Raw genomic sequence first — 23,609 nt, 5'->3', positions numbered from 1 at the left:
TTTATCCTTGTTTCAGAAGTTCATATGACGTACTGTGTTATAGCATACAGAATGCATAATTATTCTCGTGATTTATAGAATACGCACGTTGTAATGAAGTTGCGACAGCACAAATCGAAACGTTAAGCGTCGCTTGTGTGACGTCATTTTAGTGTTTACTGACTGACTGACAGACAAATACGCTACCGTAGAGTGATACGAGTGGTTTAAACATCTGACTCTTTTTTATTGTGAATCCTTGCCTTTGATACCACTTTACAAGGTCATTTACTCTTTGTTCCAGATTGGAATATTTCAAACATTGCACCTCAAACAACACTTGTTTGCAATATGTCCACCTCATTCCAAACAATATAGTGTTTCTCTTTGAATATACAGTTTTGTTTTATAGTGCATAAATATTCTTAACTGCGCCAATACAGTTCATCAATTCTTTATTAGGCGTAGGTATTCTTTGTTTGTTTTTGAATTTTGCGCAAAGCTACACGAGGGCTATCTGCACTACCCGTCTCTAACTGAGCGTCGCAATACTAGAGTGAAGGCAGCTAGTTGTTACCATCAACCGCCAACTCTTTTACCAAAGAATAGTGGGATTGACCGTCACATTATAACGTCCTCACGGCTGAAAGAGCGAGCATGTTTGGTGTGACGGAGATTCGAACCTGCGACCCTCAGATTACGAGTCGAGCACCACAACTACCTGACCATGCCGGGCATAGGCTTAGGTAACAAAACCTTATTCACTGTAAGCCGATTGCAATGATATATTTATGTTAATAAGGTCAAATTATGGCTGAAATTGAAGCATTGGTAGTGTATTCAACAAGAGTAAAAAGTTTAACTAAGCAAATTTAAACCGATAATTTGTGGAATGATCAATGACACACCTTGCAGAACGTACGGCACTGAAATCGATATCACAGGATGCAAGAACTTCCTGCACGGCCTTCTGGCATATTAGTGGTACACTTGAGTAACATCCAGTAGTGATCATGGATATTTCATCTGCATGTGTTAATTAGATTCACACGTAACACAGTATCGTAGCATAATACCACCATTGATTTGGGTATATAACAATTTGTTAACTACCAGATGTAAAGCATTGTTAAGGTGACCTTGTGTAAACAACTTTCGCAGAAAAAACACTTGACTTCGTGATATTTCAAATTCTCAGAAACTTTCCTCGTCGCCTTGCAAAAACGCCCGACATGGCCAAGTGGATAAGGCTCTTGACTCGTAATCCGAGGGTGGTGGGCTCGAATACTCGTCGCACCAAACATGCTCGCCCATTCAGTCGTTGGGGCCTTATAAGTGATGGTCAATCCCACTTTTCGTTGGTAAAAGAGTAGCCCAAGAGTTGGCGGCGGGTGGTGATGACTAGCTGCCTTTCCTCTAGTCTTACACTGCTAAATTAGGGACGGCTAGCGCAGATAGCCCTCGAGTAGCTTTGAGCGAAATTCAAAACAAACTAAACCAAAGCCTTGCAAAAAAAAATAATAATAAAAAAAATCTAAAACCTGAAAACAAAATGCCTCATTCGTTTCGTGACAAAAGATGATCAGTCGGTTAGGCAGCGGTAAGTTTATGGACATACAACGCTACAATCCGGGGCTTGACTCTCCGTGGTGGACACAGCAGATTGCCTGATATGGCTTTGACCTAAAGCAAACAAACATACAGAAGATAATAAGTGTATTTAAGTGTGTTCGTTTTACAGAAACCTTTGTATTTGGACTCTTAGAACTTATAAAGTGTAATTAGATGTGTATTATTGTAGTTGTGGAAATTTTTATGATTTATGACTGAGAGAAATGGCACTGTTGGAGGATGAAGAGCAAAGACTTGAATCTCCTCTCCTCGTGTACGTCACGAGGTAAAAACTACAATGTGAACTATTTTCTTTTATTGGCCGATAGCTATTTTACGGGGTTTTTTAATTAAAAATTGGATTATAGACTTAGGTATAAAAGATTGATTTACAATACCTGTTAAAGATTTTATTTTTTTTGTGGAATATTATTTAATAGTATGACATATTACGTTATTTTATAAATTATTTTAGATACAACTTTTGAATATGTGTTGTTGTTTTTTTCAGTAAAACATTTATTTGCTAACTAATTTTTATATTTATATGATTAAACATTGGCTGATAGGCGCAGTATTGTGGCGTCATTGCGAAATATAGTTTGTGAGCGACAAAGATTGATTAAAGTGCTAGGCCTGTGGGAGAATTTTCTTGCGGTTTTAAATAAAAATGAAAGTTCGAAAGCGAAGTTCGTCAATTGATTAAAAGTTAGTATAAAAAGTATGCCTAATGTATCACACATCTTGATCGTTCATATAAAACGTTTGAGTGAGTATGTCCCACATTTATATTGTTCTTCAAATTCCGAGTTTGTCCAACGTAATGACGTATATGTTATAAATTAAAATACTATATATACCCTTGTTTGATTTATTCGAAGAATGTGAAAACGTTTAAGACTTCACTGTTGTAACTCCAATTTTTGGGGTTATTAACGTGTGGCAGAACGGCAAGTACAATGATTTATTTGTAGAAGAAAATTGTATATTTTTATGTATAAACAGTTGTGTGATAACAGTTTTACCGATCGAGGTACACAAACATGTAGTTAGCGTTAAGCAACTGCTGCAGTATGCGCAAATACGCAATATCATCGTTCCGTTGGAAAACAGACCACGAACGTTACAATTATGGAATGCGTTAAGGTCAAAACATTTTCAAATATGTAGAACGTCCAAATAATAATAATGTGCCTATACTGTTGCAGAAACCATACACATTTATGTATGGAAAGAGTCAATCGTGACATTATAAAAATAATAATTACATAAGATCGTCTAGGTTGTCTTGAAGTTTAACCTTCATTTGAGATATACTGTTCTTTTTAAATGTTTATCTGTTTGTTTAAAGGCCTGGCATGGCCTAGCGCGTTAAGGCGTGCGCTTCGTAATCTGAGGGTCGCGGGTTCGCGCCCGAGTTGCGTCAAACATGCTCGCCCTCCCAGCCGTGGGGACGTTATAATGTGACGATCAATCCCACTATTCGTTGGTAAAAGAGTAGCCCAAGAGTTGGCGGTGGGTGGTGATGACTAGCTGCCTTCCCTCTAGTCTTACACTGCTAAATTAGGGACGGCTAGCACAGATAACCCTCGAGTAGCTTTGTGCGAAATTCCAAAACAAACAAACAAACAAATTGTTTGTTTAAAATTTCTCGTAAAGCTACGCGAGAACCATCAGCGCCATTTTGAAACGAAAAATTAGAAAGTGTTTTCTACAAAATAAACGTATGGTGTGTAGGGGGTACATTATGCAATAACTTCGGGTGAATGTGTGATGTAATACCTAAGTTATAAAGGATTAGAGAAGGAAACTGTAATAACCTTATGAATGGCAGAAAATGTTATACAGGTTTAAAATGAGTTTGTTCGTAGTTAAGCACAATGCTACACAATGCGCTGTCTGTGCTCTGCTCGCCACGGGTATCTAAGCTCGGTTTTTAGAATTTTAAATCTGCTATTACACTGAGAGGCACTGAAAAAAGGGACTAAACACAAAGTTGGAAGTGTAATAAAAATAACACTTCATTTATCAAACAAAAATCTGTTAAAATACTGGAGGCACGAGTGCAAGAAGCGAGGAACAGTCGCTCCACCTACAGCCTTAGATAAAGATCTGTGTCACTGTTAGAGGTAATCGTAGATAGAAACGCAATAGGGTTAACTTTCGCAATCATTATCCAGTTGATAAACCCATGAAAAAAGACATGGAGAATGTGTCCTCCATCCTTTCTAAACCTCCATATCAGTGATCTTGACATTGAGACTACGCGATATACAAAACTAAGGCACTTCTACATGGTAGGATTTGTTGATAGCAAAGGCGAATGACCAATGACCGTGTGTAATTAGAACATGAATAAATCAGGAACATTACTTAGTGGACCAGTGGTCGAAACCTGGTGATTTCACAACGTATTCATCTATAGAAGAAGTAACTGAATTTATTATGGTATTATAGTCTGGTGCTGTGTCACCCCTTTGGACAAGGCTTTGTTTACTCCCCTCACACAGATACTTTATTTCAAGTTATACATCGGGTCCCCTTTTCCCTTAAAGGCACATTATTTTTGAATAAGGTATGAGTCCCCATTTTTTACTGGTGACATATAATATTTCTAGGAATATATTATTTTATCTTCAAACTGACTTTATATATATCCAATATTAGCACACTATGGCATTTCTTCATACCAAGATGTAGGAGGCAAATTCGGAATTGGGGGTCAATATTTATTTGACCTAATAAAGCAAGGAATGTGCACCATTGCAGCCAGGGTCCAGGGTTCGCCTAGGGTCCTGGAAACTTGGTTTCTGGATTAAGTTCTATACATTCTTCTGCTATTCCTGAAAGTAACTTTCCTGATTTTGATGCCTGTTTACTGGGACAGATTAGCCCCCACTTTTTACGCCATCTTAACTTTTAGTTGATGTGATTTACATTTAATTACTTATAATAGTAATACAATTATTATAATATTAATACAATATGTTAACATATGAATTCACACTGCGACGCATCAACAGGTCTAATAAATCTAATCACTTTATGTAGATGAATGACTGTTGTATAATAAGCATGATATCACATACATAAACATAAAACTTTGCGATCATTTTTAACAGTTTCACGGCCAAGCGTGTTAAGGCGTGCGACTCGTAATCTGAGGGTCGCGGGTTATCATCCCTGTCGCGCCAAACATGCTCGCCCTTTCAGCCGTGGGGGCGTTATAATGTCACGATCAATCCCACTATTCGTTAGTAAAAGAGTAGCCCAAGAGTTGGCGGTGGGTGGTGATGACTAGCTGCCTTCCCTCTAGTCTTACACTACTAAATTATGGACGGCTAGCACAGATAGCCCTCGAGTAGCTTTGTGCGAAATTAAAAAACAAACAAACAAAAAACAGTTTTATAATTGGCGAAACTTTAATATGATATGCATGTAGTATTTTATGTCAAAATATTACTAAATTCTGTTTTGTATTTCAAATAGGCTTCATTCAAGAGTGTATATGGTTTGTCAAAAATAAAACTTCATTTTCTACAAACAGGAATGATTAAATAAAATACCCTGAAATACTCAGAATATTTGTTCGTTTTTTATAAGGATTTGAGATTTAATACCTTTCGCCTCGCTCGTTGTCTTATAATGGGCTATTTTATATACGTAATTCACTGACAAACGCCAAGTAGCCAAAGTTGTCCGGAACCCCGTGTATCCTCTGGAGAAGTTACCAAATTGTTCTCTTTCCCTTCCTCTAACGCCCGGTATGGTCAAGCGTGTTAAGGCGGTCGACTTGTAATCCGACCACGCGGGGTTCGAATCCCGTTCGCACCAAACATGCTCGTCTTCCCAGCCGTGGGAGCGTTATAAAGTGACGGTCAATCCCACTATTCGTTGGTAAAAGAGTAGCCCAAGAGTTGGCGGTTGGTGGTGCCTTCCCTCTCGCCTTACACTGCTAAATTAGGGACGGCTAGCGCAGATAGCCATCGAGTAGCTTTGCGCGGAATTCAAAACAAACAAACAAACAAACCCTTCCTCTGTGAGCGTTTTTGTTTGCTGGTCCCCCAAAGGTTTGTTTGTTTTTAGTTAAGCGCAAAGTGACACAATAGTCTATTCATGCTGCACCCACACCGAGTATCGAAATCCGGTTTTGAGTGTTATAAGCATTCAGGCATACCACTGAGCCATTGCTGAGCGATCCCTAAATGTTGCACTGGTACAGCCGGATCTCCTGAACAATGTGTTAAACATTTCCTAGTTAAGCATGTAACATTACAAATAAGATGTTTTAATTTAGGTGTCGTCTTAGCCCACTCTTAATTTTAATGAGTCTCAAAAAAAACAACATAAACTCTCTAGCTTCCAACACAAATTTCAGTTTTTGGAATATTTTCTTCTGGATGCATTTAACAAAAATTGTAAGCTAAGAGTCATAACCAAACTACAGGACTTTTTCGTATTGACAATGGGATTTCGCAACTGCAGCCTCAACTCTGGAATAAATGAACAATATTGTACTCACGTCATTTTGTTATACAATACGTAGGAGTATCATTTTGGCATGTTAGACGCTGGTCCTTCTTCCCCTGTTAAACCTGTAGGCATGTGCATATACATTAAACATTTTGATGAACACGAAATGTCCAATTGTAAAAATGATAGAAAAAAAACACCTATTTCGTTCCCAAATCTCTACCGATTTGACGTTAACAGAACACAATATTTATTTTATGTGAAGACTAAATTAAAAACAAATTTAGGTTACTCTGTAACTTAAAGCGATTTTAGCACAGTATTTAATTTTTCCATATACTATTTAGTGATCAGTTATGCAACAAATCAACACAATGTAGCTTTCTTAGAAGACAGTTTTTCACAGTCTGGGTGACATTAGATTTTCAGATCGGCTTGATGATCGTGTGACATTTATAAGTTCAATAATTTAAGTTTTACATGCCTTTAATTTTTGCTATTAAGTTCTTCTTCTCAATAACATTTATTGACCTTTGAATATTAATTAAATATTATTTTCTTCGTTCCAGAGTCCGGGAAACGTCAAAGAGGCAATAGTTAAACTAGGTGGCGCTCTTGGTTCTCATCTACAAGTAAAATCGTCCTGCTCTACTGTTGCCTTGGCGAACCTGTCACAGAAGCTGGGAAGAATAAATGGCTTAAATCCACTGGATAAATCCACCAGTTTACCAAGTATAGGATTGCAAAAAGCTTTTAACAACAGACATAATTTATCCCATAAAGAAGACAACAATATCAATCAAGTTACAGGAACTAATTGCGTCATTTCCGGGTTAGATGCTGAATCGTCACTACCGTTACTTTCCACAAATATCGCTAGGCATGGGCCTCTTAACAACAGCCTCAATATAAATCCAGGATGGAACAGCAACAGAATAGAAAACACTAGTCACGTACAAAACAACAATGAAGGAAACAGTGCCAAACACCTGTCCTCTTCCAACAGTAACGAAACTTTAGTGACCCCCAAACGACACATTTCTCAAACAGAACATAATAATGAATACAATCAAAAGTTCTTACGAGTTGATCCTTACGGTAGAAGACTGCCCTTAACCTCACAAGGTAATAGTTCCTTTCATGTGTTATTATCTAATTAAAGTAACGCTGTTATTGAAAAAAAATGCCCTTAAATCACGTAATGTAATTCTATGTTACTACTGTAGCGTGTATAGGTCATTAGTTTTGGAAATTAGTTATAAATTTCAGTCGTTGTTGTATTCATTGATTAGTTGCTAATTTAGGCTTAAAGAACCTTAGTTGTTAATAATGGCAAGGATGCACACACACGTATATATAATAAACGATACGTGATAATGGAATTTTTTCTGACGGAAGTATGATATAACTTGCGTTGCTACTCGTGTTTTTTCTGTCATAAAAAAGGTGAAAATAAGAGTGAATTCAAAGTACTACATGTTTCAAAAATGTTATAATTTTATTTTCTGTGACTACATGCGGGTCACATTTAAGTAGCCATCTTTGTTTATACACTGTAGCATATTGATGTTTCTCCTCCGCTGGTTTTGAGATACCAACGTATCACTGATTAATAACAAGTATTGCCAATTAAAGATGTTGAACAAATAGTAGGATAGAGTTTGTTGTTAACTTAAAGGGTAAACGTGGCCCACTGTTTACCACGGCTGTTTGTAGACTGAAGGGTCGTGGATTCGAGATGTAGCACTACTGAACATGCCCACGCTTTCAGTTGTAGACGAAAAACGAAATTATCTCTTGTTATTCGCTTTAAATAACCAAAGGTGGTACCCTTAACTGTTGATATTGCTATTATTTACGCTCCGGTCAGTAGTTAAAAATTAAGAACAGTTATCCTTGAACCGTTGAGTTTTCTAACTCGATCCTTCAGTCCTCGTGTGTTTGAGTTAAAACATAACTTCCTGATGGCCAATTTTTTTTTTTTAAACAAAGAGTCAGGTATAACGTCTTAGATTTACAGCTGTTTTGAACAAATGGTAAAGTATTCTCTGTGTGTGCATTTTAATGGGTGAACGGTATTTTTAAAGCTTCCAAATACTAACCTTACAGTGCAAAGGAAGGATAACAAGTAACCCAGATTATATGTGTACAGAGAAATGACTGGTGGCTAGACAAGTGATACTGGTACTTCTAAAATACAGCTTTGAAAATGAGTGAAATGTTTTATTAAGATGACATTCCATCTGCACCCTCCACCCTCCAAGGCGGCTCAACGATAAGTTTGCAGATTTAAACGCGAACAACCTGGTTTCGATAGTTGTGGTGGGCACATCACACAGACAAACATTTCGCTTCGACACACAAAAACGTCAGTTATTCTACTATACACAATAAAAGAAAGAATTTTGCTATTAAAGTAGGCTTAAAAAGTATGTTTAAATCATAAATGAAAACAAGTTTCACATACTCGATTATTTAAGTACATGTTTTGTATGTGATCGCATCTGCCTTTGTAGAGAAATAATGTTATCTGAATAATACACTTAGAATTTATCCATTTAAAGCGCCCTCCCGTGGCACAGCGTTATGTCTGCGGACTTACAACGCCAGACAACGCTTTTCGATACCTGTGGTGGGCAAAGCACAGATAGTCCATTGCATAGTTTTGTGCTTAACTTCAAACAAACAAACCATTGAAAGCTGTATTTGAGAATAAATATGTGGATTCTGCTATATAGCAGTATATTAGGGTTACACTCAACGTGGTATTCCAAGGATTAACAAAGCACCACGTCACCCATCTTTGCAATAACAAGTAAACAGGAGAATGATTCTATTCAATGTTTGTGATTGGTCGTCACTCGCCAACAATTTCAAAAGTTTCAGTACCGGCCCCACTATTCGTTGGTAAAAGAGTAGCCCAAGAATTAGCGGTGGGTAGTGATGACTAGCTGCCTTCCCTCTAGTCTTACACTGCTAAATTAGGGACGGCTAGCACAGATAGCCCTGGAGTAGGTTTGTGCGAAATTCAAAAACAAACAAACAAACAAAAAACCAGTACCGGCACTGCGTAATTTCAAATATGTTGCGTAACATCGTTTTGTTTTAGATGACAATGGAGTGTGGTATTTACAGATGTTTGTAAATCTTGAAACCTCTTCTTGTATCCTTCCCTCACAAAAAGATCAAAATGCTGGTAATGTGGATATAGATTAATAAATACATTGTTAAATAACTCAGAAACGCTTGGGTACTACTATTTTGTTTCTTTTGAAACGTTGATTGTAGTGAATTGGTGCAAGTGGAATGAACGGCATGGACGAAGAATGAATTTGAAATAAAAATACAAACTTTATTCATCGGAGAAAGTAATGAAATGGCCGATCGGACAGGTGGAGAAATATTGTGTTGAAGAGAAGAAACCATTAAGCACGTGAAACCTTATTTAATTAATTAATAATTAAGACACCCGGTCATGAAAAACTGACTGCTCTGGTCGTCACGCCAAATTTTGAAATATTATGCCCCAGAAGGCGCTGATTGGAGGAAATAAACTACTTGACTCTACTATTCATAATCCTTTTTTAGATTTGCATATAGGAGAAATGGTTTTAGAGGCTTCAGCGTTCCCATCTTCTCCAGAACCAATATCATTCTAATACAATTCAACTTTGACCTTTGGAAACACTTGTTTTTCTCATAACTCTTCTTTCTTCACTTTCAGCATCATTTCTTCACTTGATTTGTTTTATTCAAGCATGAATTCAAAGGTAAGCGCCATCTACAAACACCACAGTCTCCTTTCTTTCCATGTGTATGTTCCTGGCAAGGCATTTTACAGATTTTACTTATGAGTATATTTTTGCAATTAGAAGAAGAAGCGTTTTAGACAGTATTATTGGATTACACTATGTAACAAAATTTTTACTTTTTCTTGTTCCTGGGTAGAAAGTGTTACTTCCCAGTTGTTTATGCCTAAAGTAGATAGAAAATGCCTATTTTTTCTCTGCAAACTTTGCTTTTTTGACCTGGATAATGAAATTTCAAACTTACCCACTTTCAGAACATTCCAGGTAGATACAGTGCTGAGTAGCTGATGGAGAATTTTCTAGAATATTGTAGAGGCCTGGCATGGTCTAGCGCGTTAAGGCGTACACTTCGTAATCTGAGGGTCGCGGGTTCGCGCCCGAGTCGCGCCAAACATGCTTGCCCTCCCAGCCGTGGGGGCGTTATAATGTGACGGTCAATCCCACTATTCGTTGGTAAAAGAGTAGCCCAAGAGTTGGCGGTGGGTGGTGATGACTAGCTGCCTTCCCTCTAGTCTTACACTGCTAAATTAGGGTCGGCTAGCACAGATAGCCCTCGAGTAGCTTTGTGCGAAATTCCAAAACAAACAAACAAAGAATATTGTAGAACTTACGAGAATTTTCAAGAACCTTTTAGAATTTTATATACATGTATAAAGGGGCTCATCACTCACCACTTAAGTTTAGTTCTAGCTGCCTAATGTCAACACATAGACCTATCTGATTTTATCAGATATGGCATCAAGAAGCTCAAGCATTCTCCAGATGCATTCTGCTATGTATGTGGCCAATTTATCAAGAACAAAAAAGTACTCTGTGACAGCATCTGCTAAAATATGTGAAGCCTCAAGGCATATTTCAGCACCCCTGTCAGGAATCAAGACAAACCCTGAGTACCTCATTTTACCTGTGAGCACTGCAAAAAAAAAAAAAAAACTTTAGAAGGTAAGGCGGACAATTTTTTGCTTGCTTGAATAGTAAGATTTTATATTATACAAATTCTAGACCTTTTAAAATTTAAATATCTTTCGGTGCACCTCAAAGATGGATACAATAGCATGAGGACCTTGCTAGAAGCTTTGAAGTATGATGAGTATGGCTGGTTATTGGAGACTTCAAAATGGTGACATTCCTGATGAGTCTCCAAGAAGGCTTTACCAAGTTTCTCTGTTATCTTTACCTTTGAGACAGCAGACACACCATAGCGCACTACAATAGGAAGCACTGGCCACAACAGATCGAGTTCTCTGTGGGGAGGCACAATATCAAATGTGAGCCATTAGTGGACTTCCAGAAGGTGTTGTTCCCACCATTGCACATAAAATTGGGCCTTACGAAACAATTTGTCACAGCTCTTGATAAGGAGTCTGCAGCCTTCAAGCACCTTCGAGACTTCTTCCCTAAGCTGTCTGATGCAAAGGTCAAAGCTGGTGTCTTCGTTGGACCACAAATAAAGATCTTAGAATGCACAGAATTCTCCAAGAAGCTAAGTAGAAAGGACAAAATCTTGGGGTAGCTTTGTCGCAGTGGTTCGGGGTTTCTTGGGCAATCACAAGGCCTAAAATTATGTGGAACTGGTTGAGGCTCTGGTGAAGAACTACGGCAAAATGGACTGCAAGGTAAATTCAAGGAGAACATGGAGCATACTCAGAAGAGCGCTTCTACCAAGAGATTCTGGACTTTGAACGCCGCTACCAAGGAGCGTATAACGAAAACATGATGGGAGACTATATTTGGGGGCTGATACGTGAAAGTGATTTACATTAGAGTCGCAAATCTTGAAAAACTACTCACTTCTAAATATTTTTGAATAACTTTGGTATAAATACACGTAAGTCCTGATTCATATGTTGTTTTATTCAGACCTTATGTAAATAAAAATGTGCAAATTTGCCCGTTTTTACATAGAAAATAAGTTAATTTGTAAATTTCATTATCCAGGTCACAAAAACAAAGTTTGAAGGGAATAATGACCATTTTCTGTACTTTTATAACATACGCAATTAAGAAATAACACATACTATCCAGGAACAATATTTGTGTAACATAGTGTTATGGCTACATAGTCTGGCTTCTACAATCCGTTTTTTGGCTCTGACGTTTTTGGTTTTTTTTCATGAATTTGGGTCGGGTTTTCACGACCTGAAATGCAGTCTACCTGCAAATGAACTTGAGGCCGTTAGGATGATATTGCACGAATAAAAACGTATATCGATTATCAGACAGAAATGTACAAGAAAAAGAAAAGTGGAGATTTCCTCAGCGAGTCTTAAATCTCTCAGGTGAGACATGAATGTAATTAAAAATGCCAAAATTGTTCCCGGCCATATTATCTTTATTTCTGAGCAAGCCAAAAACTGTACCACAATTATTCGAAAATATACTTCCTCCATATTATACTCACGAGTAAAGTAGAATCCAATACAGTCCATCGTAAGAAACAGTATACAGTTTCCGAGACTGGATCCTGCTACAGAAAGTAGTACTTAGGGTTGGATTAGCACATGATCTCTATCGGATTTAGGAAAGTGAGATACAATCTGGTCTGGTTGTTTTTTAATTTTGCGCAAAGCTACACGAGGGCTATCTGCGTTAGCCGTCGTTAATTTCGCTGTGTAAGACTAGAGGGAAGGTAACTAGTTATCACCATCCACTGCCAACTCTTGGCCTACTCTTTTACCAAAGAATAGTGGGATTGACCATCACATTATAACGTCCCCACGACTGAAAGTGCGAGTATGTTTGATGTGACGGGGATTTGAACTCGCGATCTTCAGATTACGATTCACAAACCTGACGATGACCGAAGAAGGTCGAAACGTTCTTCGCTCTTCTATGTAAAATAGTTTCTCAACTCAAACGAGCCGTTTTGCATATATATTTTTCTACAACTAGGTTTTCTCGACATTACTGATTTTTCTGTCTTCGATCTTGCTTAATCTTATAGCAGTGATCACGTGCTATTGTTCGATATTGGAAATTCCATTGTAACAATCTTCTCTGCAAAAGATGGCTAGACCAATTTTAGACCATACGTCTTTTAAAGCTAGGCAAATCGGAAACACAAGAATCCATTGGGCCTGTATTAAGGGACTTTACACAGATATGTGTCAGATATGCTGTGATTGAGCTTTGCCTAGTTTGTTTCCGTTCAAGAGCAGAATCACATTGAGTATCTGCTATGTACACAGAGGGGAGATCAAAAGCCGAATTTTAATGATATAAATCTACAAGCTTACCGTTGATCCACTGAGAGACAAATTTATCCAGACGACTTTTTTTCATGAAAACAGTGGTTGGTTTCCAGATGGAGCTGTAAGCATGTCAGATTTTGGCTTGCGAGTCTTTATCAAATTTGAAATCCGTGTATTTATTGTGTAAATGATATTAAGCTTTGCTAGAATGTTTTTTTGAGTCGGAGGGTTCTCTTTCATAATCATAATGTTTACTTTACATGTGAAACCTTCACTTTCTATTAGCTTAGGGTGTATTAAATACTCTGCTTCGAGAGTATTTCTGCTTCCAAAGAAAATACTCAAATATACTCCGTCATAAAGTTGTGTCCTTGGGCTTTTTATCTTCTATCAATCTCGCTGTATATAAAATTTGTACATATTTTACTTTGTTTTTTAATGTTCTTTTAGCCATAAAATAGCCTTGTACTATCAAATGGTCAGGAATTACCTATTAACCGAATAAGTAGGCTTTAAACATGTGGCCCAAGGGACCAGGACTCATGTCTGAGGCGACACATTATTGTATTAGCTGTTACGTGTTATAATTTATGTCGGACTAGTATCTGATTTATTATGTTAGGTATATTAACCTATAACACTTTCATATAGCTGGAGATTTTAATTTTAATTTAGAAGTTAATTAAATGTTGATATCAAATATATGATATTTGCTAACCACATTGATATACACCCTTTTTCTATCAGCAAAAATATATTTTAATATACAAAAACAATACAATTTACAATAACTGTTGTTACGAATATGTATTTATATACAAACTCACAAACAGTATTCAGTCTTCTATCTGGTCTGGAACTGAATATTCTATCCATGGTCCAGGTCCACCAGACGTAAGTTACTTTACGTTGTTACACAGATAACACTTCACTTAATGAGAATGCAAGCTAGCTCTATTCTTTACACGTGAGATTTGTCTGCTGAAGTTATGCAATGGCTTCGTAGAGATACTAACGTCCGAAATTAATTCACTGAAGTTGAACCGTTTGTAATGTTTGAAATCTATAAACATTCCTGGTCAAATCCTGTAGTTTTCCGATTAATAAGCATTTTTCTAAATTTTCACTTCCGAGGCTTATAGTATACTGACTGTAGCTATCCAACAATATTATATTGCTGTCTCTCGACTAGATTTTATTCGAATTAGGCGAGGTTCTCGAACGTTCAACAATATTCGAAGATACGATAATATTTTTGTAAATCATATGTTCTTGATCCTTACTCTCGAGAATCATCTGCAAATTTACAGAACTTGCGCAATACACATCCAACAATATCAACATCAAACTGTAACAAACACAAAGATTAAAATAAATGTACAGTAGTAAATCCATTACGTAGCTTATCCATATTGTTTTAATAAAGTGCAATTGAAACTATCACGTTCAAGTTAGCCGTTGTATCAAACAAATGTGAGATCTTTTTAGACAAATAGGCTTGTAGTAGCAGGAAAAGGTCGTGATCGTGTTACCAGACTTATTCTTTTAACAACTTTTTGAGAGACTTTTCAATCCCAAAAATAATCCAAATGAGAGTTCGCTATTTAATAAAGAGATGCTTCTGATTCCTCACCCCATCATTAACTTCAATCAAACTAACTAACAGTAATAATTTCTTTTTTCCAACCTTTTTTTTGTCAAATGCATCTCAATGGAAATTGCACTTCTTTCATATCAAATTATCTGTTTTGGTACTCTTGAGGTGCAAAAGTTGTTCAAATTGTTCCATTGCATTGCATACAAAGTTGGTGCTATGTAATTTCGTTTATATAAATAAACGTCAACATGTGTCTGTCTGTCTGTTCCTTATACGTTTCCACATTTCTTGATCAATCAACACCAAACTTGGCACAGTGATACAGAATGGCATGAGGAAGGTCATAGGGTTGCCCTCTCTAATTTTGTAAAAGCTGCCAATTTTGTATATCTCTTAGCCTTAGAATGAACTACGTGACAAATATTGTCAGAATTCTTCATAACAGTATGTCTCTCTCTCCAGCACTGGTAACTTTGTATATTTATTGCATTTTTAATATTTATTTTGTGAAGAAAAAATAGAATCACAATTTCTTACCCTTTGTTACAAACTAATTTTTATTTCACTCGTCGAACGGACGGATACTCTCACTAGTTAACAGCATCTTTCAGACAAATCATAAAGTTTTATTTCTTGGCTTTGTTTGGGTCTAATCTGTCAAAAACTGACTTGAAAGCTCGTTATGTAACAGTATATATATATATATTATTTGTTTGTAAATTTCGCGCAAAGCTACACGAGGGTTTGTTTGAAGTTAAGCACAAAGCAACACAGACAGTCCATTGTGTTACAATTACGGACTTACAACGCTAAAATCCGGAAACATACCGATGTGCCACTGGGGGAGGGCGTTACATGAGGGCTAGGTGCGCTAGCCGTCCGTAATGTAGCAGTGTATGACTAGGGGGAAGGCATCTAGTTATCACCACTAACCGCCGCCAACACTTGGGCTACTCTTTTACCAACGAATAATGGGATTGACTGTCACATTATAACGTACCCACAGCTGAAAGGGCGGGCATGTTTGGTGTGACGGGGATTCCAGCGCCTTAACTACCTGGCCATGCCAGTGTGTGTGTGTATATGTGTGTGTGTGTGTGTGTGTGTGTGTGTGTAAGTAATGATATGTTATTAAATTCATTTTCTGAAATAACAGTCTCTCTCTATTAATCTTTGTTTTGTTTTTGTTTTTGTATTACGTTAAAACTTGCTATTGCCCAGCCCTCAGAAGATTTCGACTTAGGAATATTATATTAACTTCTGCCATTTAGTTCTCCCATATAACGGGTTTAGAAATGGAATTTCATAAATTTATTTCCACAATTTAGTAAGTAAGTAGGATGATTACTATCTGTGTGAGTCTGCCTGCCATGCACCAATTCACAGTCGGCAAGCGCATTAGTAAACAACTGAGGCCAGCAACACTTAATCTAATTGAATACAGCTCTGCAAAAGATAAATGTAGCGTACAGGAAATACATCTCTCATAACGTCAATACAATACTGTCTTCAGCGGAGTTAAAGCTAACACGACGAATCGCTTTGTAAAAGTGTATCAACCTTCAGCCAAGAGCATCCGATGTTCAGGTCCACTCTAAGATAATATCAAATTTAACTATATAAAGTAACTTCCGAGTATTGGTTATTCTGAGCTCAGGTCTTTAAAATTTTACATCGTGTCTGATAGAAACTGAAATAACATTCAAATTTCAGAGTTGAAGCTAATGCTTCGATGTTCACACAGAGGGGTACTTTACGAATTAAGTACATGTTCTGGAAAGTTTGTTAATTACATAAATTCATAAGTTCACTCTTCTTGAACTCGGTGGGATTTTAGTTCATTTTGGTTTGTAGACTTGGGAGGTTCAGCTGCGCGCTAGACCTACGTATATGTATTCGTCTTGATCGAAATTTGGGAGGGTCAAATTCTATTTACACCTTGTGACTATGTGGCCTTTGTTGTGTCTGAATAAGTATTTGGTCATTGTGCGTGACCTGGGAGGGTCAGAATCTTTTCCTTGTTCCTTTGTTTGATATTGTATGATAAATTGTCAAATGTTATACTATTGTTCATAAAATCAGGACTTCAACTCTGGATTGAGTTACTGTTTCTTCTTCCATGTTCAGGACTTACTGCGTAGCTTACTGCTAATCTGGGTCGGTATTATGGTCGCGTTGTTATTAGTGGTAACCTCATGAGGTCAGTTGCATTTCAGACCTCGTCCTCCCGATGTAGCCCAGTGAGTTACGAAATCTGTGTTTGTATTTTTGCTCTTAAAACAAGAGATCGGTGTTTTTTTTTTTTTTTTATCCAGTTTTATCTAATTTTAAACGAGTAATATCAGTATATCTCTACCTGAAATATTGAGCTAATCCATGTAGGTAAGGACTGTATAGAAAGGATAGTTGTTGATAAACTGATTGTAGAATGTATTCGTGTAAGTAAATCGTCACTGAATTTTGAAATTTTGTGACGATATTAAGTTTATTTCATATTACTTACACTTTATCGAGGCTTGTATTACAGAAACTTTTCACTTGGAGCATTCCAAAACACTGGCTTAGTACAGTAGTTTTCAAGCGTTACGAAGCCACAATTTGGTTTTGGTTTGTTTTGAATATCGCGTAGAGCTACTCGAGGGCTATCTGCACTCGCCGTCCCTAGTTTAGCAGTGTAAGACTAGAGGGAAGGTAGCTTGTTATCACCATCCATCACCAACTCTTGAGCTACTCTTTTACCAACGAATAGTGGGATTGACCATCACATTATAACGCACCCACGGCTGAAAGGGTGAGCATGTTTGGTGTGATGGGGATTCGAACCCGCGTCCCTCAGATTACGAGTTGAGTGCCTTAACTACCTGGCTACGAAGCCACGGAATTTTCTAATTTCACTCTTTTTCGTTAGAAAACCAGAACCCTTAACCCACTCCAGATGAAACGTGACCAAGTTCGGAGCAGTATTGATAACGTGACATTGTATTGGGTTGAGGAATAATTCGTGAGCGTTTTTTCAAGTTAACAAAATATATTCATAAATGAAATGAAACGCTTTCGCAAAATATTTCATGTCATTTGGTAGATAAATGTTTGCTCTAATAGATGGTGTGTTTGGTTTTCATATGTCTTTAATTTTTGCTTTCATTTTCAGCTCATTAAATGGAATGTTAAGTGGACAAAATCGAGCATTTTCGACACCATCTGCTTTTCGCATTTAATTTCTTGCAATTTCGTTTAAAACTGCATACTATATACCAAGTTGTTACATGAAATAAAGTATCATAATAAATGTTTTGGGTGTAATGTGTTCATGCATTGAAGTATTGTATAGTCTTGCATGTAATGCTTGAATGAAATTATTTAAAAATGCTCACGAATTATTCCTCAACCTAATAAATACGTGTACATAAATCTTCTGCTGTTTATTTATTTGAAATTAAAAGTAACATTGTTTTCATACAGTAACAGCTTAATGACAATGTTATTACTTTTATTAAAGTAATGAATCTGTCTGCTTTTTTCCACAAAGTTGGTCCCTTGACGGCTTAACAGTCAATAATTTAAAAAAAAAAAAGCCATTACCTGTTACTTCTGTGAGGGTAGAGACGACTGATCACCTTCGTGGAATTCTGTTGTTCCATGGAACACAGTTTGAAAAACACATCATAGTCACACTACAGTGGCCACGTTTTAAATATAGAACTACTAATCATAGAATGTTTGTTTTTTTGTTTCTAATTTTCGCGCAAAGCTAAACGAGGGCTATCTTAGGCGTCCCTATTTTACCAGTGTAAGAATAAAGGGAAGGCAGCTAGTCATTACCACCCACCGCCAACTCTTGGGCTACTCTTTTACCAACGAATAGTGGGATTAACTGTCACATTATAATGCCACCACGGCTGAAAGGACGAGCATATTTGGTGTGACGAGGGTCAAAGAATGAAATATTTAGTTTTGAAATCACCAGTATGTATAAACTTACAACAATAATCACAGAATGTTATGGTGTGAAATAAATAAACTAGTGAGGTGAGAAGGTTACACCATGTGACAGAAAAGTGTTAGCCTTAATAAAACAATCAGCAGGAAGGCTAACTGATACTGCAACGAAATAAAATAACAGTTTCAACATCTGCTGTTTTTATTGCACATATAGGTGGAGTTACCTGTCTGTTGATGCGTCACTGAATGCCAAAGCGACTAATGTTAAGATAGACAAACAGGTAGATAGATGCAGAAGAGTTTTGTCGATTATAGTAAGATGGAAAATATATCACCCCAAACATAACCTCTTCTTTAAGGTGTGGAGTTCAATGCGTTAAGTTCACACTTATTATTGAAATATCCAGGGACCGAACATTTCATGTTTTATTCTATTCCATAAAAGCAGTTAACACTTGTTTACTTTGTTTCGTTTTTGTCTTATCATGTCAGAAAAAAAATATCTGAAAGAGAAAAGTAGTGCGAACGTAAACCCAGGCTTCATCTTTTAGACATGCTATTCGGTGTTCTGCACTTTGGACTTTTTTTACTTTGTTGACACTGCTTTTTCGTTGCTTGTATGTTTCAAGCAACAAGAACCTCGAGCGAAAGTTCACGTGCCTTTCAAGTTACATTCAAGTTTCCATATTGTAATACACCACAACCATCTGCAGCTCAGTTACGCCAACATCTTTCGTATAATATGTGAACCAGTGATTTTTTCCAACACCTTTGCAACCCCTTCGAAAATATAATGTCCTCCAATAAAAAAAAAACAACGTATCCAGTGATAACATTTTATTGTATAATAATTAAGCTTAGTATTCCGAAAATTAAATGATCTCAAAGTCTGTGCACAAAGTTCAAGGAAGGTACAGTTCAATCTATGCTTTGATCGACATGTGTCATTGGATTATACGAGTTTTGGAGACTTTTTTTGTTTCTCTCATGGTGACCTGATAGCACGCCCACATCAACAGTATGTTTGTATATACAATTATACACTTCCACAGCTGAACCACTTTCGGTACACAAAATAATTTAGACCTTATAGTCTAGAACCCATGCTTCACGAGAACACTTCGTCCAAAAGTTAAGAGAGTATTATTTTTCACAAGAGAACCATCGTTGACATAGATGTCGCGTTAGTCATTAATGAAAGCAGCATATTAAAAACACAAAATAAATAATATGTTATTACAGGTTAAATCTGGCACTTACTCATAAAACAGGACTACATTCTTGTATATACATATATAATTTATTCCTGCTATATTTTTCAACTTTTGATTGCTAATGAATTTCACTTTTCTACGAATTACTTTAATTTCTTTTCTATACATGCAGAAGCTTTGAAATACTATGGTTCGAGATTAAACAACTTTGAGCGATTAGAAATACAACAATACCAGGAGCTATGGTACATAGGACTGGAAGCCAACAAAATTGAAGGAGAAATTGGTTCTCCTCAAAATAATGGCCATGATGACGAAAACGGCTCCTATCTGAAGGTAAGGAGAATGTTTATTTTACAGGATATTTATTGCTTTGTTATCCTAAAACCTATTCAAACTATAGATTTTTTCGAGTTAGATCTAATTATTTCCAACAATATAAAATAATTTCATTGTAAGATCGAAATATATTTTTTCATAAGGATCTATTTTTTGTTTGTTTGTTTTGAATTTCGCGCAAAGCTACTCGAGGGCTATCTGCGCTAGCCGTCCCTAATTTAGCAGTGTAAGACGAGAGGGAAGGCAGCTAGTCATCACCACCCACCGCGAACTCTTGGGCTACTCTTTTACCAACGAATAGTGGGATTGATCGTAACATTATAACGGCTGAAAGGGCGAGCATGTTTGGTGCGACCGGGATTCTAACCCGCGACCCTCGGATTACGAGTAGAACACCTTAACACGCTTGGCCATGCCGGGCCTCCATTTTTTTAATAATAAAGATATTGATAAGTTTAGAGTTACTTTAATAAGCGAAGTGTGGTCTGATCGAAATATATTTTTTCATAAGGATCTATTTTTTGTTTGTTTGTTTTGAATTTCGCGCAAAGCTACTCGAGGGCTATCTGCGCTAGCCGTCCCTAATTTAGCAGTGTAAGACGAGAGGGAAGGCAGCTAGTCATCACCACCCACCGCGAACTCTTGGGCTACTCTTTTACCAACGAATAGTGGGATTGATCGTAACATTATAACGGCTGAAAGGGCGAGCATGTTTGGTGCGACCGGGATTCTAACCCGCGACCCTCGGATTACGAGTAGAACACCTTAACACGCTTGGCCATGCCGGGCCTCCATTTTTTTAATAATAAAGATATTGATAAGTTTAGAGTTACTTTAATAAGCGAAGTGTGGTCTGTTTTAAGCCAGGGACGATCTGGCATGGCCTGGTAGTTAGGGCGCCTGACTCGCAATCTGAGCGCAGATAGTCCTTGTCTTGTCGAAAGAACGAGAATGACTGGTAGGACGAGGAAATGAACCAGCAACCCTCAGATTGCGTGTCGAGCGCCCTAACCACCTAGCCATGCTGGACAACCAGCTGGCTTGGACATAGTTATTACGAAAACTAAAATCTTCACAGGAAATTAGTAAAGAAAAATAAAAAAGTTGTTGTTTTATAGCAAAGGCAGAAAATGAGTTGTTTTTTTTGCGCGTAATGAAAACTAACCCTGGATTTTAACATTTTAAATGTGTAAGCTTATCGCTGACCCACCTGGAAACAACACATTTTTCACAATACTTAAATGAGTCTGTTAAAGCATGATACATAATTATGCGTATAAGAATAGTGTGGCTGTACTCAGTTTATAGTATAACACAGATTTACGTGACGGAACAAAAACAAAAAAGTTCACAGTGATATTGAATTAAAAAAAAAGAACTATATAAAATAAAATATGTTGACAGTTCACAGTGATATTGAGTTTAAAAAAAGAACAATATAAAACAAAATATGTTGACAGTTCACAGTGATATTGAGTTTTAAAAAAGAACTATATAAAACAAAATATGTTAACAGTTCACAGTGATATTGAGTTTAAAAAAGAACTATATAAAACAAAATATGTTGACAGTTCACAGTGATATTGAGTTTAAAAAAAGAACTATATAAAACAAAATATGTTGACAGTTCACAGTGATATTGAGTTTAAAAGAAGAACTATATAAAACAAAATATGTTGACAGTTCACAGTGATATTGAGTTTAAAAAAAGAACTATATAAAACAAAATATGTTGACAGTTCACAGTGATATTGAGTTTAAAAAAAGAACTATATAAAACAAAATATGTTAACAGTTCACAGTGATATTGAGTTTAAAAAAGAACTATATGAAACAAAATATGTTGACAGTTCACAGTGATATTGAGTTTAAAAAAAGAACTATATAAAACAAAATATGTTGACAGTTCACAGTGATATTGAGTTTTAAAAAAGAACTATATAAAACAAAATATGTTGACAGTTCACAGTGATATTGAGTTTAAAAAAAGAACTATATAAAACAAAATATGTTAACAGTTCACAGTGATATTGAGTTTAAAAAAGAACTATATGAAACAAAATATGTTGACAGTTCACAGTGATATTGAGTTTAAAAAAGAACTATATAAAACAAAATATGTTGACAGTTCACAGTGATATTGAGTTTAAAAAAAGAACTATATAAAACAAAATATGTTGACAGTTCACAGTGATATTGAGTTTAAAAAAAGAACTATATAAAACAAAATATGTTAACAGTTCACAGTGATATTGAGTTTAAAAAAGAACTATATAAAACAAAATATGTTGACAGTTCACAGTGATATTGAGTTAAAAAAAAGAACTATATAAAACAAAATATGTTGACAGTTCACAGTGATATTGAGTTTAAAAAAAGAACTATATAAAACAAACCAGTGATATCAAGTAAACCCACTTGTAGAGAAATATATATGTAAAAGAAAATATGTTGACTTTACTATCGGGTTCTTATGTTCAATATCAAGTGTATACAGTAGGTATGAATAATATATTGAATTTTGTATTCGTAATTTGTTATCATAATTCTTTATCTTAAAGCTCAAGGTATTACTATCAAGAAATATTTCACACACTTTTATGCGAAACTGGTGATTACAACATGAATTATTAACGAGATTTATCTTATATTTTCTCACCCGGTGGAAATACCAATAAAACGCGTTTGATATAATCAGATAGAAACAAGGTTTCTAGTGTTGTTAGTCCTAAGACATGCAGCTAAGCCACTGGACGAGTGTTTGGGTGATGGAAACTTTATCTGCTTCACGGCTATGAAAACGAAATATTCACCATCCTCTTCGTACAGCTCGCTAATTAAGCAATAAATGAACCTCGGAGAAAAGTCCCTAAGAATAAAATGTATTTGCATTAAAAACAGCTCATCTAGTCTTAAGTAATTGTCATAATAGTAGCTGATGTAAGCATAAGCGTCACAAAACCTTCGTTTCTTAGTGTTTCGTTTAAACTATACAGAATTATTCGTGGAAATCTAAAGGCACGAAACGAATCACTACGCAGTTTTGTGACCAATTTAAAGCTGAAGAAAATAAGAAACGCCAGTTGGAAACGTTTTTGAGTACAACTTTTGTTGGGTTCATACAATGAGGTCATTATTTTGAGGACCAGACAGGCCCGATCAGGAAGTATTAAACTGACTGAATCTTATTGTTTTGTTTGTTTAAATTGAATGCCATTGTAACAACATAATGTGAACGAAGAAAATATTCTCGGTTATTATTGTTAAAGTGATTTTTACCTGAAATTTGAATTTATAAGCTAAACAGAACACATAATTATTTTGTATCAGTAGTTGCTGTTAGTTCGATGCTAGAAAGGCATTTCTTTAATTTTTGAAAAACGCCATATTTCCTTATGAATATAATTGTTACTGAGCTAGGTTTCGACTAATTAATGTGTTTAATTCCAACTGT

At 36.3% G+C, this 23,609-nt stretch overlaps 1 protein-coding gene across 1 annotated transcript in view; it reads left to right on the top strand.

Annotated features, from left to right (window-relative positions):
* Positions 1-23,609, top strand: part of LOC143246597 (dual specificity tyrosine-phosphorylation-regulated kinase 4-like) — a 64,268-nt gene that overhangs the window by 22,517 nt on the left and 18,142 nt on the right. The window contains exons 2-3 of the mRNA XM_076493600.1: positions 6,633-7,188; positions 19,989-20,152. Coding sequence (XP_076349715.1) covers positions 6,633-7,188; positions 19,989-20,152 — 720 coding nt within the window. The remainder of the gene's footprint in view (positions 1-6,632; positions 7,189-19,988; positions 20,153-23,609) is intronic.

The sequence above is a fragment of the Tachypleus tridentatus genome, chromosome 3 (assembly GCF_004210375.1).
Source record: "Tachypleus tridentatus isolate NWPU-2018 chromosome 3, ASM421037v1, whole genome shotgun sequence".
Taxonomy (NCBI): domain Eukaryota; kingdom Metazoa; phylum Arthropoda; class Merostomata; order Xiphosura; family Limulidae; genus Tachypleus; species Tachypleus tridentatus.
This window is presented reverse-complemented; position numbering and strand designations above follow the sequence as displayed.